The 25,044-nt window shown below is 35.9% G+C and overlaps 2 protein-coding genes across 3 annotated transcripts in view; one reads left to right on the top strand and one right to left on the bottom strand.

The window, feature by feature from the left end:
* Nucleotides 1–25,044, bottom strand: part of LOC147382664 (disease resistance RPP13-like protein 4) — a 71,602-nt gene that overhangs the window by 38,445 nt on the left and 8,113 nt on the right. The window lies entirely within an intron of this gene.
* Nucleotides 21,565–24,535, top strand: LOC147382666 (uncharacterized). The gene is made up of 6 exons (XM_086427337.1): nucleotides 21,565–22,005; nucleotides 22,251–22,409; nucleotides 23,207–23,243; nucleotides 23,784–23,864; nucleotides 24,017–24,144; nucleotides 24,349–24,535. The coding sequence occupies exons 2-5, from the start codon at nucleotides 22,388–22,390 to the stop codon at nucleotides 24,138–24,140; spliced, it is 264 nt and encodes an 87-aa protein (XP_086283463.1). The 5' UTR covers nucleotides 21,565–22,005; nucleotides 22,251–22,387; the 3' UTR covers nucleotides 24,141–24,144; nucleotides 24,349–24,535.

Genomic DNA, 25,044 nt, shown 5'->3' on the forward strand with positions numbered 1-25,044 from the left:
CTGAGTTCTGGTGGCTTAAAGACTCTTCCTCCTCGTGTCATGTGCTTGACTTCTTCACAAGAGAGTGAAAATGGTTCGTCTTCTTCAGCCAATAGGTAAGGATCTTCATCTGTTACAGAGAATGGGCTTTTTGAGATCATTTGTGCCAATAGGTGACTGGTATATGATGGACTATCATAACGAGGTGGGGATAGACAGTATGATTCATCTTCAGTTAGATCAAATGGCTCATGGCTTGTGGCATAGACCTCATCATTGAAAGATATTCCAACAAGAGGATAACTAGGTGGTTTGGCATAGACTGGGTGGATGAGAGAGACTGGGTCGAATGGTAGTTAAGTGTTTGAAACCATATTCAATGTTGGCGGAGGTTGATATGCAGGTAATGGATTGGTATTGACATTTGGTGGTGTTGGGGTAGGAATGATGACTTTTTTTATCATCAATGAGATTTTGGATGGCATGGCGGAGAGAGATGCAATGATCAGTATGATGACCAGGGCTTTGATGGTATTCGCAAAAGATGTTAGGGTTATGTGAAGTTGGTAGGGGGTTTGGTAGAGGTCGAGACTGGAGAGGGGTGAGGAGCCCTTTTTTTAATAGTTTCTGGAAGGCCGTAGTGAGGGTCATCCCTAGATTTGTGAACTATCGAGGGGGGGCTCTACCCAAATTTGCCTGATTATTGATTCGAGCTGGAGGTTGAACTGGGGTAGTGGAAGTATTGGCTATATAGGCATGGTTGATGTTGGGTTTGGAATTAGTAAAGGGTTTTTTGGCTTTGTTGTCAGAAGAGTTGGAAAGAATCCCAGAGGCAAAAGCATCCTCAAGTTGGCTTCCAGCTTGTAACAGGGATTCAAATGTGGGGAGATACTGGGCAACTAAATGCTGGGCATACCCCTGCGAGAGGTTTTTCAAGATGATTGCCACTTGTTCCTTTTCTGATGGTCTATCCCACATCTGTGCAGCCTTAGCCCTCCAGCGGCTAATAAAATCGATAAATGTTTTCCCATTCTTCTGCTTAGTAGATTCCAAATCCCTTCTAGAAGTTTCGATTTCAGTGCTGTACTTGTACTGGTACCAGAACATTCTTGACATATTTTCCCATGTCCCAATTACAACTGAATCTTGGGACATCAACCATCGCAACGCTGATCCTGATAGAGTACGCTGGAACAATAATGTCATCTGTTCATCACTAAGGCCCATTGTACGCATGTTGGTGACATATACCTTGAGATGCGTTTTTGCGCAGCCTACTCCACTGAATTTTTCCATTTCTGGCATAACAAATTTCTCGGGCAGACGGATCTTAGGGATTTGATTCAAAGCCTCTATTCCTGCCGCGATTTCATCAATCCCTTTTATATTTTTCACGGCTGTTTCCAACTGAGTCATTCTGTTGGCTAACATTGGATTCTCATTAAAATGCTCCTCATTTCCGTCAAGCTCATAAACCTCATCCAGATTCTTAGCTGTGCTACCTTCCGGTCCCTTGCCCCTTTGATCATCAGGCTGGTCTCTTGTTGACTCAGAGATCTGTTCTAGCACTTCTACCTTGTTTTTTATGTTGTTCATATCCATTGCAAAGACTGCCAGGATCTTACGAATTTCCGCGAGTTCAGATTCAGAAGCCATTTTTGATGGTTCACTTGGCACTGATGTTCTTTCCAAACGACCTGACTCTCGACTCCAACCAGGTGGCGGACGCTTAAGTTTGGGCGCAATAGTATCCTGAAACCCCATCAAAGGTGAATTAAGAATTGATCCCTTTTGATAGCATTTACTTTTATTATTATAATTGATAAGTTGTGCTGGTCGAACTTATGTCTGATGAGGTGATTTATTGTTAATTAGGACCTTAAAAAAGAGACTTCTCATTAAAAATCGTACCAATGAGACAAATGCGAATACAAAAGAAATGAGGAGACTCTCCTCTTAAAGCAAAGATGACTCGATCTAGGACCCTACATGCTCTTCTACTTCTCTCTTTGCTCTTTTGAATGCTTGTTGATCTTCTGATTCAATAAGTAACCGATGGTCCCAAGCAGTAGCTATGTGTTCTACCAAGTGCACAGTCAACTCTTTAATAGGATGTCGATTCCTCGGAAGCATTGGGATCCATGAAGGGAATCCTATCTGTCTTGGTATAATCCTTGGGCAATAAAAAGATGTATTCAACAAACCAGTGAGCATTACGTGATCAGACCCTTTTGAAGCAAGCACGGTGCCTTCATCCATTCTTGATCCCAATCTATCCCAATTTACATCTTGTGTAGTCAAATTTGAGAGCCAGTCCTTCCAGTCTTCTATGGATGCAAAGTCCACCATGTTTCCTTTCTTGTGAATTTTCCCATTTACTTTCCTTGATTTACGGGAACTCTACGATGCGAAGTCGGATACATAACCACAGATAAAGCAAATGTAGACTTCCTCGAAATCCTGCCCCTCTTGGTGCATTCTCATTTGATAACCCCTCAAAAGTCTCGGCGAGTATTGTGGGGACTGGGTTAATCTTATTTTTAAGTTGTCCGGCAATATCTGCAAAGAAGCTTGGTAACTGATGACCCATCCTAAATGAAACCAGAAAATATGTTGACAATACCCCCAGACATAAAGTAAAATCCCTAGCCTTCCTGTGAGGTTCTGGAGCAAAATCCCCAGGATTTTCTTGTTCAGGAGTTTGGTGTACTTCTAAGAGTCTCTGCATGTTCAGTAAACCGTGGTCTGTGAATCTTCTTGCTTTTTTTGGCTTAACTCCTAACCCTTTCGAGAGTTCTTTTGTGAATTTGGATTTCGATGGAAGACCCAATGTGCTTATCCCCATAATATTACAATAATCTTCGTGAGTTGGACAAAGTGTGACTGAACCAAAACGGAATAAGTGGTAATTCGGATCCCAGAAATTGGCCGCGGCACATAAAAGGTTTCAATTGACAGTTACTGACTTGAGAGAGAATACGCTTTGAAGTCCATATGCACCAAAATTGTACTTTTCGACGGTGGTGAACGCATCTAAAGCTCTTTCCATCAACAATTGTACATCACCATGAGCCATCTAACCAAGAAACTAACTCTCATTACTGACATATTTAAAAACAAACCCCGTCCATTTTTGGTACGATTTTTAATGTGATTCAACCATTTTAATTTAAAGAAAGGTCCGATCCATTGAATAGAATTAACCAGAAAAGGTTCAGTTATCACATTCGGACCGATTCTATACAATGGATTCAAAAAACAATACATCACCTCATTGACATTTAATTGAACCAATTAACTCGATCGGCTCGTATATTGATCCAAAAGATCAACGTACCAATTGGGCTAATGGGCTGAAAAATGATGGGCCAACACAACTTTCTCAATTACCATTTATTGGGTTGGATCGATATTGCGGGTTCCATTTGAGCGGTGTGGATCGGTCCACCCACTTACCTTTTGATTAATTTGGAGAAAAGCAATCCGGGAGCACTTATGGTCGATTCGAGTCGTGGCCTAGTAGGACCGCGACTAAGTTCTAAGCTTTCTATATGATTGAAGCTAGGTTAGGACGAAGCTTAGGTCACTTCAGCCCGAAACACCGATATACTATTCCAGTTTTACCTAGTCAAGCAGTACGTGGTGTTCCAGTTTGATATACCCGAAGGTACTGTACTGAAGTTGTAGCGTTCACGGGCGTCCCCCGTGTCCCGAAGGACCAGGTTAGCTTAGATCCGGCTACTGGGTTTATAAGGACATGACATGACGCAAATATGCGTATGTATGCTCGTGAGTGTGTGCAAAGGGACAAAGTGCGCCCGGGGCGTTTTTCACAAATATCCAACCATTCAAATTAAATACATCCAATCATCAAACCAATCAACAGAGATAAATAATTGAATATATCTAATCACATGCCAATGAAAAAAAAAAAGACAAAATCTAACCTAATCTAAGATTCTCATTGAGTCAACTGGGTTGACTCGATGAAAAAGTCAACCTAAGGATAGTCTTGGATAGGGTCAAGTTTGACCCTAAAGTCCCCAGCGGAGTCGCCACTGAAATCGCCTCGACCCCCGTTGTCGTCCGCAGAATAGCTGATTAGGGGTCCGATCTACGTATCTCGGGGATTTTAAAAGAATAGGGAGTCGCCACCTAGTTTAGGTCTAGGAACCAAAATTAACTCCAAATGGATATGGGTTGGCCCGTGGATCAGAGAGATGGATAAGGGGTCAGGTTACGGATTTCGGAAGGTGTTAGGCACCGAATCCGCCTGATCAAGATGATCAGTCTCTACTACGATCCAAAATTATCTTATGGTCAACATTCAAAGATTAAAAGTCAAACTAAGGCCCAATCATCATCAAATTGCATCGGATTTACTAAACAAATCCTACGGTTAAAATAATTACATGATTTAATGAGGCATACATGACACCAAAAAATTAATGGATCAATTCGATCATATTTTGAACAATACGAAATCGATTTCCAATGCCGCGTGTATAAGATTACTGAATTGGCTCATTGACAATATTTTATCAAAGAAATTCGATTTTTGAACCATTACGTGCACTAAATTCAGTGGGTTAACTCACAAATTTTGACTTGCCACGTGTATTAAATCGATGAGTTAACCACGTGCTTAATTTAAAATAAAATCGATTCAAATTTTCAATGTCCCAAAAAATCAGCGAGTCGACTCGCAATTTGTTAATCAAAAGAATCCTAATTTTTTTTTGGAATCGTCACGTGTATTAAATCTGGTGATTTGACCCACGTGCCTAATTTTTTAAAAATTCGATTCGCATTCTCAATGGTCCCAAAATCAGCGAGTCGACTCGCAATTTTTATCATAAGAATCATAATTTTTTTTTGGAATCGTCAGGTGTATTAAATCGGTGATTTAACCCACGTGCCTAATTTTTTTTTTAAAAATTCGATTCGCATTCTCAATGGCCCCAAAATCAGCGAGTCAACTCGCAATTTTTATATCATAAGAATCCTAATTTTTTTTTTTGGAATCGTCACGTGTATTAAATCGATGATTTAACCCACGTGCCTAATTTTAAAAAAATTGATTCGCATTCTCAATTGCCCCAAAATCAGCGAGTCGACTTGCAATTTTTATATCATAAGAATCATAATTTTTTGTTTGGAATCGTCACGTGTATTAAATCGGTGATTTAACCCACGTGTCTAATTTTAAAAAATTCGATTCGCATTTTCAATGGCCCCAAAATCAGCGAGTCAACTCACCAATCTTGATAAAAAAAATCGATTTCTTTACCCTCCACGTGTACCAAAATTCATGAATTAATCCACATATTAGTGAGTTGATTAATATCAATGTTAGCGGGTTGGCCCAATAACATCATAAATCGACAAATCGACCGGATAAATATCAACAATGAGCCGGTTCACTATCTTGATGTTAACAAGTTAACCAATCAATTTATCAACAAAATTTGCGAATTGATCCACTAATAATTCGAAATCGTAAAAATTGCCATAGCGCCACGCCTACCCCAAAAATCGGTGTATCTATTCGGATGCATACGAAATCAAGAAATAATAAAAAAAAAAAATGAAGAAAAATAATAAAAATAAATAAATGAATAAATAAAATAAATAAAATGAACATAAAAAATAATTACCTTTGCCGGATGATTTTTGATGCGTGGATTCCTTCAACAAAGAATTCGAAATAATGTGAGTACTTGTTGTGTCAACTACTACGGCTGATAGATATAATGGATTGAATGTCGTAATATAGATTCTTCACGGTGAATTCGATGGTAACACGTGATAGAGAAGATGATATGGTTGCTACGATAAGATTTTTAATGTGATGAGGTGATGGAGATGATGACTACTCCAATGAAATGAGGAAGATGTGGCTGATGTGATGAGGGTGTTAATATGATGAAATGACGAGGATGGTGGCTAGGCAGCACATAGATGTATCGTGATGTTGTGAAGGGTAAGAGAGCTGAAAAATGTGGTTGGAAATGGTGATGTTGATGATGCTGAAAATGGGGCTACTAATGGAGATGTTAGTGATGGTAAATGGGGCTGCTAATGGTGATGTTGATGATGCTGAAAATAGGGCTACTAATGGAGATGTTAGTGATGGTAAATGGGGCTGCTAATGGTGATGTTGATGATGCTGAAAATGGGGCTGTGCTAATGGAGGAGAAAATTTACTTTTTTTTTTCTTGGACATGAATGCGTGCTGTTTTTTAATGGAGGCAGCCCAAAAAACGTTTTTTTTTTTTTTTAAATTTATGGAGAGGAAGAAGATAGGGAAGGGTTGAGGTGTGTAGAAGGAGAGAGAGGAGGAAGGAATTAGAGAGAAGAAAACGTGGAGATGAGGGAGACCACAACAGATTTTTAAAATGGAGAGAAAAAAAAAAAAAAGTTGCAGGTTTTTCTTTTCCTTCAATGGCAGCCAAGCTAAAAAATGTCTCTCTTAATTCGTTGCTTCCCCTCTCTTTTATAATGGTATTCCTCATCAAATGGGAGAGGGGAGAGGAGAGAGGGAGAGAGGGAGAAGTGGGGAGAGAAAGAGGGAGAGAGGGGTGAGGACGTGAGTGTTGTGTTGGTGAAGAGAGAAGTTGGAGAAGAAGGAGTGGAATACGTGGGGACTTTTGAAATTTTTTATTTTTTTTTTTTTTTATTTTTTAAAAGAATGAGAGAGGGGGATCCTACGCTACTCGTACTACAGTAACTCTCCGCCAATGAGTCGTGATTGGTTAAGTTAATGAATTGATTTTGTTTCCAATTAGTTGATTTCGAAATTTTTTTTTTTATTTTTTTTTAATCGATGTTGTTGATTTGAAATTTAATTTGATATTTTATATTACATTTGAATTTGTATTGATTTTAAATTTTGATTTCGATTAGAATTTAATTTGAATTTTGATATTAAATTGGTTGTTGGTTTGATTTGATTTCGAATTTTTGATTGATTGATCGTTCGATTTTATTTTTACATTTTAATTGGTTGGGTGATTCGTTTTTAATTTGAGTTTTAATTGTTTAATTTGAATTTAATTTTTAATTTAAATTTTGAACAGGTTGATTAATTTGCGTTTTAATTTGAAATTTAAATTGATTTCAATTTTTAATTGTTCGGTTGATTGGATTTCGATTTAAATGTGATCGAACGGATTTTAATTTGTTTATTACATTTTTGGTTGGTCGATTTGGTTGATTGATTTAAAATTTTAATTCAATTTTGCATTTTAATTGGTTGAGTGATTTTTAACTTGATTTTCAATTTGATTTTGATTTTGATTTTGTATTTTAATTGTTTTCTTAAAAATTTAATTTTTATTTTGTATTGAAATTTAATTTGATTTTTAAGATTTTAAATTAATTTTAAATTTTGGATTTTAGTTTAATTTTAATTTGAATTTTATTTTGGTTTAATTTTTTTATTTGAATTTTATTTTCCTAGGGATCAAAGGTCTCTATGTTAGAGTTAGATGTTAAGGGGGCGTTTTGGCCATTTTTACAATTTTTGACGATTTTTCTTGAATTTCTCTGTTTTCAACGATTTGGGTCCTGTTAGACTCGAAATCACATTCTGAGTGCAATGGAGGTACTTTTGAGACATTTCGGACATCCAAAATTTATGAGGGGTATTTTCGTCATTTTGATGATTTTTTACAAATTTTTACCAATTTCTCTGTTTTCACCGATTTGGATCCCGTTAGACTCGAAATCACGTTCTGAGTGCAATAGGGGTACTTTTGAGACTTTTCGGACATCAAAAATTTATGAAGGGTATTTTCGTCATTTTTGTGATTTTTACAGATTTTTAGGAATTTCAACTTGAGTTTTCTTTCAGCCACTGTGTGAGTATTTCTAAGTTCTAAAGTTATATTTTTTTAGCGTAGCGAGGTCTCTAAGTTATCGAATTGTGTAACGAACCTATGCGTACATGCTTGCTAAGTCAGGTGTAAGATGTAGCGATCCTAAGCGTGCGTAAATTTCTAGGTCGAGTAGTGACGAGTAGGGGGGATGAAAAGACTAGAAACGGAACGAATCAAGCGGTACTCACAAGCCTTCGAGTTCTTTTATATTCATCATTAGGAATCCATCAAAATCGGGTGACAAATTGTCGAATTAGGCAGATGCAATAATGGGGTGTCTACAGATATGTCGTAGTTTGTAGCAATCCTCGATCGGGTGGTCCTCCGTTCTATGGTATTCACAATATGGCTTCCCCAACTTCCCTCAATAATCCCGAGGTGGCTAGACAAAATTGGGGTCACTCTGTATGTGTCTAAGTATCACCGACAGCTTTTCATTGAGTGGGGTATACACTCGACCTCTCCTCCATCTTGATTGCTCCTTGGGATCTCGTCATCTCTTCTTACTACCCCTCTCTCTTAGCTTGGTTACTATTTTTTGGGCTTCCTGACCTTCTTCATTGTTAGCTACTATTTGTGCTTCCTGTCTCTTTTTTTTCATCGACTCTTTTACCAAGATGTATTTTTTTACCTTCGCATATAGATCCTCAAGCCGTGCGGGGTCTGACTGTATCATTGACTAATGCAATCGTGTCTTAGGGACGATTGCCGCGACATAACCTACACATGTGGTTGCCTCATCCATACCCTAGACAGCTATTACTTTTGTTAGGAATTAGGTAACAAAGGTATGTATACTCTCGCTGACTTCCTGTCGTAGGTTGAAAAACGTGTTAACCTCAACCTTCTTCTTTCGCAACTGCACAAATTGCTCCACGAACATCTCCTTTAGCTCAGAGAAACTAACTATCGACCCAGTCGATAGCCTTTAGAACTAAGACATAGCCCCATGCCTTAGAGTAGAAGGGAAGAGTTTGTAGAGTAAATGATCATCATTCTGGTACAGGACCATTTGATTCCTATAGTAGAGAACGTGGTCCACAGGGTCCCTCATTCCGTTGTACATCTCAAACTTAAGCGGACGGAAAGCTCTCGGGGGCTCGAAGCTCATGATCGCTGACGAAAATGGTGTACCCTTCAGTTCCCAGATTGCATTCTGAGCCTTTTGCCTAGAGTCTTTCCCCCGTGCAAGTTCCTCATCTCTCCTCATCAGCATTTCTTCTACTTCCTCCCTAGTCATGGGATTTCGAGCCTCAGAACTCCCCTGTTGCGTTATCATTGCTATAGAGTCGACTGATCGATCTGCCTCAATTTTTCTTGCTGTACGGAGGATATGGCCCTAATTTTCCTCCCCTTATAAGCCTCCTCCAATCTCAGTTCCCTCGTCCTACCGCTGCCTGAGTTCCTCGTTCTCTCTCCTAATTGCTGTAATTTCATTATTTTGCTTCTCCAACCCCCTACGCATCTTTTTCTTCATCTCCGTTAGTAAGCATGGGATCCTACGATATTGGGGTAGGTCCACTAGTAAGGGGTTTGATGGTTCTCCACACACCTCGCCTCTAGCTCTCACCATGTTGATCATTTTTCTCCTTGTAAGTTTCCCACAAATGGTGTCAAATTGTAGATGCGCTTTTTCGCTCTATAAAAGTCCCCCTCGATCCGTGGGATGCTCGGATTCACTTTTGATTTTTGAGGTTTGGGAGTCGCTACCTAGTTATTATGGTCTAGGAACCGAATATTGACTCTAAAAGGTAATTAACACTAATCTACGAAGGAAAATACGGGTCCGGGGATCACGTTACGGGGTTGGAAAGTGTTAGGCACCAACCCCGCCCAACTAACGCCAGTCTCTACTTTTTTCAAATAAAACTACATTGCTAAAAGACCTAAATAAAAAATAAAAAAAAATAAGAATGAAAAATACCTAGATAATCACAACGATAGTTCCCTCTGAGCTGGCGGAGAGATTCATTACTTGTGATTCCTTGCTTCATTTTCGTTACTAGATCTACTTCGGATCTCTAAAATGAAGTATTTTCTCCTTAGATCTAAGTGCTTCCTTATTTTTTATGTTTTGAAAGGTTTCTGGGTATTTTTTGAGCTAAAATTGGGGGTTGGATGATAAGTAAGGAGTTAAGGCTTCAAAATTAAGATTTTGAAAATGTTGGGGAGCCTCCTTGACCTACTTTTTCTAAGATTTTCTCTTGACCTATGAAAATAGGATGTAGAGGTCCCTATTTATAGATTTTTTTTAGGTATTTTTTAAATAGAGTTAATGTTTAATTATAATTCAATTAAATAGAGTTAGTGTTTAATTAAAATTATTTTAGATAGAGTTAGTGTTTGATTATAATTATATTAGATAGAATTAGTGTTTAATTAGAATTCTTTTAAGGTTAGTTTTACAGTTTAATTATATTTCTTTTAGGTAGTTTTAGAGTTTAATTAGAATTCTATTAGGATTTTGACTTAAGTCTCACTTGATTGACTTAAGTCTTACTTGATTGACTTTAATTTTAGGATTTTGACTTAAGTCTTACTTGATTAACTTTAATTTTACATTAATTAATTTTTTAAGTATTAATTTCAAAAAATTTAATTATTAAAATTATAAAATTATCGTTTTACCCTTAGAGAAGACTTTTTGTGTTTTAAGTTATTTTTCAATGTTCGAGGATGTTTTGGAATCAATTTTTCGTAAGAAATTCAATGGGAGTATTAGTTTGTGTCATTTATGAAATTTTTGTGCGAAATGGTCGTGAACTTTATGAGGAGCATTTTCGTAATTTTGTCGAATTTTGTGAAAATTAGTGAAATAGTTTATTTGATTTCGATTTGTTATTTTATGTGTTTGAAAGAGTTTTCCTAAGTGTAATGTAGGCTCTAGGGATGTTTTGAGATTATGGGTATTTTGCTAATTTGATCATTTTTTAGTGATTTTTATCGTAAAACTTTTTTTTTGTCTGCAAAATGATGATTTCTATGTTTTTTGAGTTATATTTTCCTAGCGTGGCGTAGTTTCTACAGTTTTGTTTGCTTGAGATACCTCATCCGAATTTCTAAAACATATCTGGTAACAAATGGAGCATTGAAATAACCATCTATCATTGGGAACCATCGCAATCGGGTTGACGAGTTGATTAATCAGGCAAGTGCAAAATGAAGAATCTACAGATGCCCCTCTTTGGCAGAGGGTTGAAGCAAACTAGATAGTAAAACTCTCCCCAAATAAGTGACAGATTCATTTTATAGCCTGATTTAGCGATTCGTCGGGATATTCGGATCCTTGAGGGTAAAACTCTCCCCAAACAAGTTTGTCAGGTCCTCGAGCTTAAACTCTCACTGACAATGTCAGATCCTCGAATTTTAGAAAATTCTCCCTGACTAAAGTAAAAATGCACGTGTGTGCAATGATGTGATGCTTATTGAGTAAAAATGTGTCAGGTCCTAGAGATCTTCTCTCATTGACAATAATGATTCAAAATTGAAATGTGCTTATGCAACGAAAGCAATCATGGCAAGGTTGAACAATGAGATAATTGGAGTCATAACATTGTAAGAACTTCGTTAAATCCTATTTGAAATTCTTTTTTAGAGTTCGAAAGAGTTTGAGTCTCGTTTATCGGACTCGAGCCTATTGTTGTCACGTTTCTTAAGCTAAGGAACTTAAACAATCCTGTTAATTCAATATGATTCAAACAAAGCTGGAGTCTCATTTCTTGGACTCTAAGTAAGGTTTATAAAAACTTAAACAATCCTATTAAAATTGGAGTCTCATGTCTCGGACTCAAACTAAGGTTTATAGGAACTTAAACAATCCTATTAATTCATTTTATGATTCAAAAAAAATTGGAGTCTCGTTTCTCGGACTCGAACTTACTAAGCCACATTTCTCGAACTAAGAAACTTGTAGACACGTGAATTTCTCCATAAGACGACCACCTCTACCAAGGATCAGAGTCTCCACCATTCATGTTGTAAATGGGTGTGAATAGTCACCCGACGTACATTTTTTGAAAAAATGACATTTTGGTATTTTAGTGACTCGCAATGGATAGGAACTAATCAAACCTAGAGATTTGGGGTAAGCCGTTCGATTGGAGAAAAAGGAAGGTGTTAGGCACCCTTTTCTCCCCGCCAAGTGGCGGTAACCTCAAAGAACTCGGTTAGTTTGATTAAAATAAGTAAAAAATAAAGTGCCACGTGTTGTATGTTTGTACTCTATGTAGGGATTTACTTTCGACTCGATCATAGGATGAAATCATTGATGGATATGATCCTAATAGATATAAGCCTTGAGGACCACTCATCCTAAGTTCATTTAAAACGAAATGAAGAGAATAGGGGATAATAGAATAGGGAGGAGGAGAAGGTAAAGAGAGAGAGAGAGAGGGGGGAGGTTCTTTGGACCCACTTTGTAGCTTCAACCTTGTTTCTCTTTCTTTTCTTCTTCGTCTTCTTCTTCTTCAATGTCTTCTAAGATCCTTAATAATTTATGAGAGTGAGATTCTTTTTTAAAAGGTAATATGAGGGAGTAGTAGAGATGAGAAGAGTTGAATTGAAATTTTTTTATAAGACTTGGTGTAGAGTTAATAAGAGATGATTGGTAAGGCTTGGTGGGAATTGGTAATAGTGGTTAACCAATAGGGGGAGGGTATTTATAGATGTTTAGGGGTATAATGGAGTGAAAGGTTAGGATAATGGATAATAGCATTGGTTTTAGAGGAGAAGGGTATGAAATTTAGAATGAAAGTGAGGGTAATTGTGTAATGAGTGAAAATGGGTAGTGTTTAGATCTAAATGGTTTGGATCCTACCCAAATTCATTTGGGTAGAGTGTTTGGTGGGGTGAGATGAGTGATGGTTGATAGGGAAATGGGAGTGTAAATGAGTTGTTTGGAGAATGAGTGTTAGGTTGGTTGAATAGGTGAGGCGTGTAGATTTAGGAGAATGGATTATGTAAGGGATTAGGTGTTTGGATTTTTGGAAGGGGTAATAGGATGATAACATGTGTTAAAAGAGAGAAGGTGATGTGGTAATGAGATGAATTGATTGGTGATGATGGTTGGTTGATTAGAAAGAAGCGTATGGGTTAGTTTAGTGATGATGGTGGGAGGTATGGGTTGAGGTGATTTTTAAAGTATTTTAAGGAAAAGTGATGGGTGGTTGATGGTGTTTAGAGAATAGTGATAGGTTAGGGTGTATAAGATATGGGTTGTGATGTGAGTGATTGATGGTGTTAGAGATGGATGATGGGTTAGGGTATGGGTGGTGATGGGTTGAGGTGATTTTTGGAGAGAGGTGATATGGATTAGATGAATTGTTTAGAAAATGATGATGGGGGTAAGTGATTAGATGGGGGATGTGGGAAAGGATGATGACATGTGTCATCTTTTGATGATAAAGTGGTGATTGGTTTAATGTGGATGATGGTTTATGGGTTAGGTTTGTGGGTTGGATAATGAATTAGATATGGATAATGATTTGTAGGTTTTGTAGTATTAGACTTGAGTTTTAGAGATGACTTTGGGTTACCTTGGAAATGGTTATAAGAGTTTGAGTTGTTTTTAGGGTTTAGGTAGTATGAGATTGAATTTAGGTTAGGGGTAAGGTGGGAAATTAATTTAGGAAAGGTTAAGGTTTGTGAGCTTTGAATAGGCTTAGGGTATTTGTAGGTTTGGAGGATGGAGTGGTGAAGGTAGAGGAAGGGTGGGTATCCCAAGTCTCATTTTTTTAATTTACTAATTTTTTTGATATTTTTACAATTTGTTGGTTTGATCAAAAATGCTACGTGTTGGCAAATCAGACCTTTTAGGCCCGTTGGAGAATTTTATCTAGTATTCGGGTATTCTTGGATACAAAGGAGGAGCGGTGAGGGTTGGGCAAGTGGAGGATAGGTCAAACCCCTTTGGTGGGTCCCTTAGACCATTGGGAGGTCTTAGGGGTTTCGGTTCGATTAAAATACCATTTTTTAGTGATTTGAGCTTTCGAGACCCGTTGGCTTATTTTGTTGGAAAATCGGTATTTTGAATGGAGTGGGGTAAATGGGAGCATGCTGAGCCTTTTGGTAGGCCCACTAACCCGTTGAGAGGTTTTAGGGGCTTCGATTTGATAAAAATGTCAAATTTTAATGCTTCGGGCCTTCGAGGCCCATTGGTCAAGTTTATTGAAAAACTACTATTTTTGAGCCCTTTCGAGTGAAGGCCCATTCAAATTGGAGTGTCTACAGAACTTAAACAATCCTGTTAATTCATTCTATGATTCAAAAAAAGTTAGAGTTTTGTTTCTCGGACTCGAACTTATTAAGCCACGTTTTTCGAGTTTAGATTTATAGAAACTTAAACAATTCTATTAATTCATTCTATGATTCAAAAAAAGTTGGAGTCTTGTTTCTCGGACTCAAACTTACTAAGCTACGTTTCTCAGACTTAGATTTATAGGAATTTAAACAATCTTATTAATTCATTCTATGACTCAAAAAATATTGGAGTCTCGTTTCTCGAACTCGAACTCACTAAGCCATGTTTCTCGGTCTCAAATTTTTGTAGGAACTTAAATAATCCTATTAATTCATTCTATGATTCAAAAAAAAATTGAAGTCTCTTTTCTCGGACTTGAACTTACTAAGCCATGTTTCTCAGGCTTAGATTTATAGGAACTTAAACAATCCTATTAATTCATTCTATGATTCAAAATCGAGCTCAAATTTTGAAAGATCGGGCCTTTATTGGCTTATCATGCATCTGGATTCATAATTATCATTGGACTTCATTGGACTCTTAAGTAAGATTTTTATTTTTATCATGTGGTTAAGAACAAAACTTTAGAATTAAATAATTTTCAAAAATACCCCTAGTTTCAAGATTGGCTTTAACTAGAACTTGATTACGAGACTAATGGAATGGATTACGCTTGAAAAAATATGGACTCTGATGTATGACAGATAGAAGAACTGACATTTCCTTAAATTAAATACTTTTAAGATTATCATATGTGCAATAAGGGATTAATCATTTTCTTTCAAATTTTTTTTGAAAAATGCTTGAGATGGACTTAAATTTTTTTGATAAATATTAGAATAGAAGATCTTTCTCTTCAAAGTGGTTGATGATTCTACATCTTCCATTAGCGAACACTTGAACAAGTAAACATACTCTTAAAGATCTTATAATGTTTAAGATGACTTTTGACCTTTTCGACTTCAACATTGTCTTCTTCGGATATGAGCTTTTGACTGAAAAATGAATGTTGTGGCTTGAATGGTTCTGCATTTCCTAGTTTTTGCACAAGCTTCCTTCTGAATTTTTCTTCTTGATAGGACCTTTCCTCCCATTTGATGATGTCCTAATTTTTGCTTAGGTTGCCTTTTTAGGTTTTCAACCTTGCAAAGTTTTTTTTTTATGGTTATACACTAACTTTTGCCTAATTCGTCTTTTCAGGTTTTTGACTTAGCGGACTTCTCTTTTTTCTCGATGATCTTGAATATTCAACTCAATAGCTTCTTGGTTCCCTACACCTTAACCGAGTCAATTAGCATTCAGGATGACATAATAGGTGGGCTTAAGACATGATTTAGAAAAAAAGGGTAAAAAGCTCTACTTCCCAAAATGCCCTTAGTCTAATATTCTCTATTTTTTGTCATTCTTTTGATTTTTTTCTAAATACCCCTAGTTTGGCATTCTTTTCTTTTTATTAATTTTTTTGATTCTTTTTTCTAATGCCCTTAGTTTGGCATTCTTTTCTTTTAAACCTTTCAATGGGGGATTTTCCTTTTAGATAACACTTTTCTTAAGAGAATACATTTTTTTTTGCATGACCAGGCCTAAAGTAACTTCTCAGGTTGCCTACGTACCCCAAATATTTCTTTTTCTTTTGGGATCAGGTCAAAACGTAGTTCATACTTAGACTTCCCTCCTGAGATTGGTTGGTATGGTTTAGAAAGAAATAGGCTATTTGAATTTTTTAGAGGCTGCAAGGGACTAAAGAAAGTTATCCTTTTTTTTAGGTAAGATAGGAAAATGGTTCGACTAAAGAAGGCCTTCTTTGGTGAAATACTACTTGATTTGGTCAAAGTTTCAAGAATTCAGTATATGGATTGCTCTATCAAGTAAGTTTTCTTTTGAAAAGGAAAAATCTTCAGTCTTCTTCTACAAAATTGAGTGTGATTGATTTCTTTGTATTTAACATTGACTCATTCAACCCTTTCCAAACTTCGAAGAAAATCTCATATTCTTTTACGAATGAGAACTTTTCTCTCTTGAGTGAAAAATATGATGGATCCCTTCTTGCGGATCTTAGCACCTTTGTCGATAGTTTCTTTTACATTATTCTTGACCGATAAACTTCGACTTTGAAGTTCACCCTCGACTTTATGTCTTGATTTATTTTGGTGTAATCTATTCTAAAGAGACCATGCAGGAATATTGTTGAATTTTTCAAGTAAATTTATTATTCTCTCATGTTCCCTTGAGGATAATGTATCACCAATTTGCACTTCTTGAGTGTACTATTTAATTCTAATATTTATTAAGTTTGATTAGTGAGCTCTAAGTCAATCTTCATGTTAGATATTATGCTCAAATCATTATTACACGAATGATAATTAGAAGCTTCTTTATTTATTATAATTAAAAAAATATGGACTAACAAACTCGATTAAAACTTGAAAATTAAAGAGAGACTAAAGTAACTGAAAAGACTGTCAAAAACTGAATTAAAACTAAAAGAAAACTCAGGGATGCTTATCTACAAAGTAGGAAGATCCTTTTGGGTGGATGGACTACTTGGATTTGACGTTGGTACTTTGATTAGACGACTCTTTTGACGGACCCAAAATGACACAGATGAGGGTTTAGAACGTTTAGGGGCAACTAAGATTAACCATCGATTCTAAAGGTTTGACTCTTAACCACATGATTAAAATTTTGATATAAATTAACCCTCCGATGGAAAATATCGAATCCAAATGCACTATAAGTCTATAATGACCAAGAATGTGAAAAAGATTAGTCACGGGTCTACCCCTAATTATGATAGAACTTTTGATCAGACAAATTAATTTAACCCTAAGATTAAATCTTTTTGGTATAAAATAGTCTGAATCTTTGAAAGTAAAATCAATTGATCCAATCAGTTTGATATTGATCAGTTTGATCCATTTATTGATTCGGCCAATTAATTTAATATTGCGGGTCTAGTTTGAACAGTCTGGATCGGTTCGGCCACTTGCCTATTGGTTGGATTGATTAGAGCAACCTGGGAATACCCATGGTCGGTTCGGGTCATGACCTATAGGAAGGTTCCTAGACTCTAGGTTTACTACGTGCAATGATAGTTCCCTCAGAGTTGGCGGAGAGATTCTTTGTTTCATTTCCGTTACTGGATCCGTTTTGGATTTTTAAGATGAAGTATCTTCTCCTTAGATCTAAGTGCTTCCTAATTTTTGATGGATTTTTGGGTATTTTTTAAGGGTTTCTAAGTATTTTTTGAGCTAAAATTGGGGGTTGGATGATAGCTAAGGTGTTAGGACTTCAAAATTAAGATTTTGGGAAGGTTGGGGAGCCTCATTGACTTACTTTTTCTAAGGTTTTCTCTTGACCGACGAAAATAGGTTGTAGAGGTCTCTATTTATAGATTTTTTTAGGTGCTTTTTAAATAGAGTTAATATTTAATTATAATTCTATTAGATAGAGTTAGTGTTTAATTAGAATTATTTTAGATAGAGTTAGTGTTTAATTAGAATTCTTTTAAGGTTAGTTTTAGAGTTTAATTATGTTTCTTTTAGGTAGTTTTAGAGTTTAATTAAAATTCTTTTAGGTAGTTTTAGAGTTTAATTAGAATTCTATTAGGGTTTTGACTTAAGTCTCACTTGATTGAATTAAGTCTTACTTGATTGACTTTAATTTTAGGATTTTGACTTAAGTCTTATTTAATTAACTTTAATTTTAATTAGGATTTCACTTTATAATAATTAATATTTTAATTATTAATTTTAAAATTTTTAATTATTAAAATTGTAAAATTATCGTTTTGCCCTCGGAGAGGATTTTTTACGTTTTAAGTTGTTTTTCAATGTTCCAGGATGTTTTGGAATCGATTTTTGTAAGGAATTCAATGAGAATATTAGTTTGTGTCATTTATGAAATTTTTTGTGAGAAATGTTCGTGAACTTTATGAGGGGCAATTTCATAATTTTGTCGCATTTTGTGAAAATTGGCGAAATAGTTTATTTGGTTTCGATTTGTTGTTTTATGTATTTGAAAGAGTTTTCCTAAGCATAATATAGACTTTAGGGATGTTTTGATATTAGGGGTATTTTGATAATTTGATCATTTTTTAGTGATTTTTATCGTAAAACTTCTTTTTGTCTACAAGATGATGATTTCTATGTTTTTAGAGTTATCTTTTCCTAGCGTAGCGTAGTTTCTACAATTTTGTTTGCTTGAAATACCTCATCCGAATTTCTAAAACATATCTGGTAACAAACGGAGCATTGGAATAGCCATCCATCATTGGGAACCGTCGTAATCGAGTTGACGAGTTGATTAATTAGGCAAGTACAAAAATGGGGTGTTTACATTCTACCTCAAGATCTCTCTTGAAAGCTCGAAGCTCGGAGGGCAGCCTGTTACAAGGTCACTCCGACGATCAAACTCGAATTAGTGCCGAACTAGTAAAGAGTTCTCAGAAAAAAAATTTCTAACCTTTGAAATGAGTTGCAACCTATTATTTATAGGTATCCTGATTGATGGATACCGATCTGTCAGGCCGTGCATTGTCACATATGTCCTTTTAGCGATGGTGATGTCACACCTGTTACATTAGCCATAAGTATTTTGAGCTGTAATTAAGCTCGGTAGTTCATATATACTCCGTGGGTCGGTAATTATTTCCCTTGAGTGCCACATGTTAGTAGCTCCGAGAATCACTACCTCAAAAAAGGTAAAATTCGCTATTTTTACAGCATTACACTCAGCAGCCCAAGTTTCACATTTATTTGGGCCGGCCCAATACACTTAAGAAAAAAATTCGACATCCCAAGCCTAACGAATCACCGAAATTTTTATTAAAAAAAAAAAAAAACCACCAAACCACTCGACCTTCTTCACCATTTTCATTTAGCCTTCTCAGCCATCTCAGCGAAGATGAAACCAGCAGATCGGAATCTCTCATCAAAGAAGCTTTTTGTTTATGTCGCCTTTGGGAAGAAACGAAACCTCACATTCAATTGAAGAAGTTTTCTTCTCAGCCATTTTTACCGATTTTTGAGTTTGAAGAAGTGTCTTCCATTTCAATCGAAATCAAAAATCCCTCTTGATTTGATTCTTGATTTGATTCGATCACTTTCACAATCAGGATTTGCGATTTCAATCACGATCTCTCGATCTCCCATTTCAACACCGAACGATCTCTCAATCGCACTTTTCGAATCGATAACTCATTCGACAATGGATTTGTAATCTCTCAGAGCTCAAATTGAAGAAGAAATAAGAGTTCAAGTCGAAAACCCTAAGAACTGATGCTCACTTATTAGTGCCACCGATCAAATCACTCCAAATCTCATCTGTAAGTCTATTTCTCTCAAAAACCCTAAAAAAAACTCCTAAAAAATCACTCTAGAATGTTAAATTGAACTTTAATGATCATGCTATTCATTTGTTCCTCTATTCATGTTTGTTCCTCTGTTCATGTGTTGTTTCTTACTATGCTTGCTTGAAAGGTTCATGCATGAATCATGAAAATTCATAGAATTTGGCTAAGTAATGTCTCTTTTTGTTGAAAACAAATCCATTATAGAACCTACAGGATTTTAGATAACTAAGCTTTGACATTGAACTCAATTAGATTTGTGATGAAGTATGAATTTTTAAACTTAGTATGTTACTGTTAATTTAATTTGTCTGAGTCTACATAAGAAGGAACAATGAAGTATGAACATTACCAGAATTTGAATAAAAACATAAAGGGCTGCTTTTAGTAGACAACAATTTAAGGGTTTGGCAACCAAAAACTTTGGAGTGCAATCTAATTCAACACTAAGAAGAATTAAGATGTTTAAAACAATAAAAATTTAGGACAAATAGTTGAAAAAATGTCCACATATTTGATAAGGAAATCTTTTCTATGTTCTGATGGTCTACATCACGATATAGATTGCGCTATCGAGGGTAGTAACCAATGGTTAATATGGTAGGAGCTCATGGCCCTTAAATTCAACCAAAACAATTAGAAGCATGCTTATCAAAGCTTGTTTAAATTGTAATAGTAAGCCTTTCTGACGTTGAATTATTTATTTTTATTAATAAAGTTATATGGGGTTTGTTAAGATCATGGTTCAAACTCATCATTTGTGGAGATGAGTTTTGCATCCATGCTTCAGATATTTAAAACAATTTTGGTGCCAATTGAAGTTCAATGACTTGTTATGCTTCATATTGGCCACTAAGCAAATCCTAGACCATCTGTTTGGTCTTTACCAAATAAACACATTTTCCCTCATTGGTATTCTTTCTTCTTTTATTTATTTATTTACCGTAGACCATCTGTTCCAGCCATAAGCTCTTTGTACACAAAACACACAACAGGTTCTAAGTCTGAGTTTCGAGAACCATAGATTTGTAAGTCTCAAGATACATGACTGCACTTCACCATAAAAAAATTACCCTCTATTGCTACATGATATGATTTATTTCTCACTTTTTATTAGCTTTGACATTCTTTTTGCGCTCTATGGTTTCCTTGCCTTTGATGTAAAATGTGCATGACTTGGTATTTTTTAACTTGTTTTGATGCAATCTCAGATTTACCTTGTACAAAACATCTGTGACTTCTAATTGGGCATGATGTACGACCTTGGTTCCTATTCCAAGGTTTATCCTCTCTCTCTCTCTCTCTCATTAAGATTGTAGTGATCTCATGATGATCAAAATGCTGCATTTTGTTTAGTATCTTAATTTTTGATAATTATGTGAACAATCCAATTGGAGCCAAAAACTATAATAAAATCGGTTTGGTGATGCTGCTTTCCTTAGCTCCTTGTATTTGTCATTTTGTTGATGCTTTCTAATGCAATTTGGTTTGCATTTATCATGCCAACTTGTTTTTTATAGTTATGTATGCTGTAGCTTTCCCCTGCAAAAAAAATTTGGGTTGATTTTGATAAAGTCACTAACTTGTTTTTTATTTTTGGGTGGTTACATTTCAAGATGTATCCTCAATAATAATGTCATTTTCTCGTCATGGTCCACGGGCTATTTGCATTCTTTCGGCAAATGGCGCTATATCCAATGTAACACTCTGTCAAGCAGGAACGTCTGGTGGAACAGTAACTTATGAGGTTTGTGTGGCTATTAATTACCTCCTGCCCCTTCATTCTAAGGCTTTTCTTTCTTGTGGAGTATATTCTCTTTGTATTTATATTTTAAGGTATCGTTGACTAGCCTCAAAGGTACTCTACCAGCAGCATTACTGTAAAAGAAATTGTTAAATTCTTTCCATAATTGAGTGTTGTATGTTAATTTGTATCATAATTTGTAAAACTGCTTTAATGCCTTATAAATTCCAAATATATATTTTTACTACTTTAGTGACTTGCAAATTACTAGTATAATTTTTCTTTTTAAGAAAAAAAAAAACTTTCTCACAGATCTAGTGGAAGGTTTCTCCTTGTTATTCCTTGTGTAGGCATCAATGCTCTAATTACTACATTTAGAAATTCTTATAGATACTTCACATACAACACTCAATTATGGAAACAGAAATTGAGATGCAGAACTTAACAACATCATCCAAAAGTCAGAACAATTTAACCCATATAAGCATTTTAGTTAGCTCACCTCATTGACATTCTAGAAGACTAGAACAAACATTTGTCAAAGATTATTGGTTATTTGATTAGCATTACGGCCTCCATATGACTTTGACATCATGTCAATACTTGCTTTTAAGGCAATCTATGGGAGGGCACCTTCCTCTTGAGGTGTATTGGTCATCTTTGAGAGCAAAATCTCGCCTTGCAGACTCCAAACTCATTCTGAAATATTTGTTCATGTGGTAAAAATAATCTATTCCTTTGATCTCCAAGGCATGTGACCTTTTACCTGCAGTCACAGGACACCTTGGTTGAAAGTTACGTCTCTCATATAGAGGTACTTTTCCCATGGTTCTCTCCCCGTGAAATTCTAAGGCCTACTTACATTTGTTTGCCTTTACTAGTATCCTTTTCATCCCATAGTATCCATGCCTGAAACAATTTCAATCCATAACCTTGGTCATTAAATGACAGAATGGTGATATTTCAACCAAACAATGCTTGTTTCAATCACACCCATTTTTTGTTTGAAAGAAGATATAATTTTTCATAAGAGCTTTCAAACTATTCTTCCTGGTGCAGAAATGGCAATCCAAACAGGCACTTTAAGTTCAACATACTTACATGTCCGAGAAGGTTGTGATGGTGATTTGGATGATAAAATCCTCTGTTCCTTATGCCACTTATTTGCGTAGGAGAAGTTGTCCGTGGCGGTTACTATGGTTGTCCAATCAAACAAAGGTAGTTCTTGCTCTTCCTTCCCACTTTTGTTATTAACTGCTAGTTAGGAATATTGTTGGAAAAATGAATTAGTATAAAGAAACAATGGGTAATGTCCCCGGGGCTACACTATAATAATTGCAGAGTTTCCCATCTTTATATATCATCATCATTACAACTACTCAATGAAAATCATCTCTGTCCTGTCCATGAAATGGCAAAAAAATTATAGAATAATAACTTGGGCGTTTTGGTTCCAAGAATGTTGGTGCTACCTATCAGATATTTGTGGCAATCATCTTGAAGGATTTTTCTTTTGCATTAGTGTATGTTTTCTTGTTTCTCATATCAAAAGTAAACAGAGGAATCTGACATGACATATTTTAGGCCCCAATAGATATATTTAGTTATTTGAATCATGTTTTGGTAAAAGCTAATGATCAGGATGATGGTAAGGAGATTTTTTTAGTCATTCATCGAAAATACAATGAGACTCCGCTTTAATAAGATCCAACAAAGTTCTCCTTTCTAGCTGGTACATCTCCAACCTTATGCAGATCATGCCCACAACTTCTTTGTTAATTTTAGCTTTAACATGTCCATTTTTATTGAAATAATTTGATAGATGGTGTGGTTCACCTAATTTAGTATATTTTTTCAGCAAATAAGTCTCACTTGGTTTGGGAGTCTAGACAACACTTCACCTTACATCGAAGGACATGATCTGTTCTTGAATGACACGTTTCAATGCAGGGCTGGATGTTGACATTCATATCAAAACCAGGCTAACACCTTAATTTCTTCTTTGGGAAGTGCAGGTGATAATGTCAAACCACCATCAAAGCAGAGAACAAGGTCAGTTTGGATCAGCCCATGACATGAAAAGTAACTTCTTACAAGCATGCTTAATGTAATATAATAGCACTGGAGACAATCAGACAATCACATATTTTATATTAGAAGATTTTTATAAGTGTTGAGAATGATTTACCTTCTTTCTTTCTCCCTATTTTCCAAAAAATGCACCCGATCACCAAACCCAAGAGAAGCATATATTATTATTATGTTCTCCTCGAGCTACTACTAGTCACTGGAGGCAAATCAAATTGCCATATGTAGGATTGAGGCCTGAATGTGTTTTGTGGTTGGTTGAAATTAGAGGTGTTACTTTTTGATGAATACAGGGAAAGCTCAGATTTTATAAAAGAATACATTTTCCCTGGTGGGTGCCTTTCATCATTGAGTAGACTAACATCCTCTATGGCTGCTGCATCTAGACTTTGGTAAAAATTTAAAGGATCATCACTATTATTACATTTATATCATCTTCTTTTTTATTTTTATTTTTATTTTATTCTGGAAATTCAACATTATGTGAAAGTATCGTTAATGCAGTGTGGAGCATCTGGAACATATAGGAATACATTACTACCAAACACTGAGGTATTGGAGGAATAATTTCATGGCAAAACAGAGGTACAACGAATACAAATAGTTTAATTTGAGGTCGTGAGGTCTACACGTAAAGAAATTTCCATATTCTTTTTAGATTCAAATATTGCATGTCATCTCATAAAAATCTCTGTTTATCCTTAGATTCTGATATTGTGTTACTTCTTGGATTCCAGTAAAATACTTGCATTGGGATTCGATGAGAAGTTCATCAAGACATGGGAATATTATTTTGTCTATTGTGCAGTTGGTTTTAAAACACGTACTCTCGGACAATGCAAACCAGCCCTGAATTTATGAAGTGGTAAGAATTTATGCAAATTCTTTTCATTTGAAACATTAATAGTTAGAATGGGTCCTGCATTACTTCTGATTTTAGCCGATTTCATTTTCTGCTTATGGGAGAATCACTTTGATAATCCGAGTCAAACTAACATCATCGAATTTTAGAATCAAATTATGGGTAAGAATTCTCCATTGATGATCAATGTTTGTTTATGTTTCATAGATGAACCTCTTGGACAATGCGGTGAAGATGTTACCTTACTGTGATGGCATAATGACACAGCTCCTGAAGGACTTCTCAAGTAATCGGTTAAGAAACAAAGAGATACATGGCTAGATATGGTTGGTTGCCAATTACAATAGATGAGTTGAGGAATGGTTTTCTTTGTCCCTCTACCACAAAACAATAATGATGAACTGCTGTTTGGCCCAACTACAAACCTTCATGGTCCATCACATTACGCTATCTGTCTTTGGGTTGGGGTGGCAATACTTTCTACTTGGTGTGTCAGACATGCTTAAACTTGGGGGAATGCTGGACTTTTTCTACTCCGAGGCTCTTGATAGAATGAGGAGCATGTGTACCTCATTGTCGTGGTGTTCAACTTCCACGGGGTACTTCCTTAGCTCTGTACTGGTCTCGATCACTAATGTAGCGAGTCGACGGTTTGGGCATGAGTGGTTGGGTGGAAACGATTTGAATCACAACCGATTGGACCTGTTTTACACACTTCTCTATGTTCTTAGTTTTCTCAATTTGCTTAACTATATGTATTGGGCTAAGCGATGCTAGACATGGGAAAATCAACTTTGAGAATTGCACTTTGGTTATGTTTGTACTATGTGTTACATTTTCTCAGTTGTGTAGACAAGAAGCTTATGTTAAACCTTGTGAATGTCTGACCCAATTACTTCAAAT

The sequence above is a fragment of the Akebia trifoliata genome, chromosome 16 (genome assembly GCF_017979445.1).
Source record: "Akebia trifoliata isolate Shusen 1 chromosome 16, ASM1797944v1, whole genome shotgun sequence".
NCBI classification, from domain to species: domain Eukaryota; kingdom Viridiplantae; phylum Streptophyta; class Magnoliopsida; order Ranunculales; family Lardizabalaceae; genus Akebia; species Akebia trifoliata.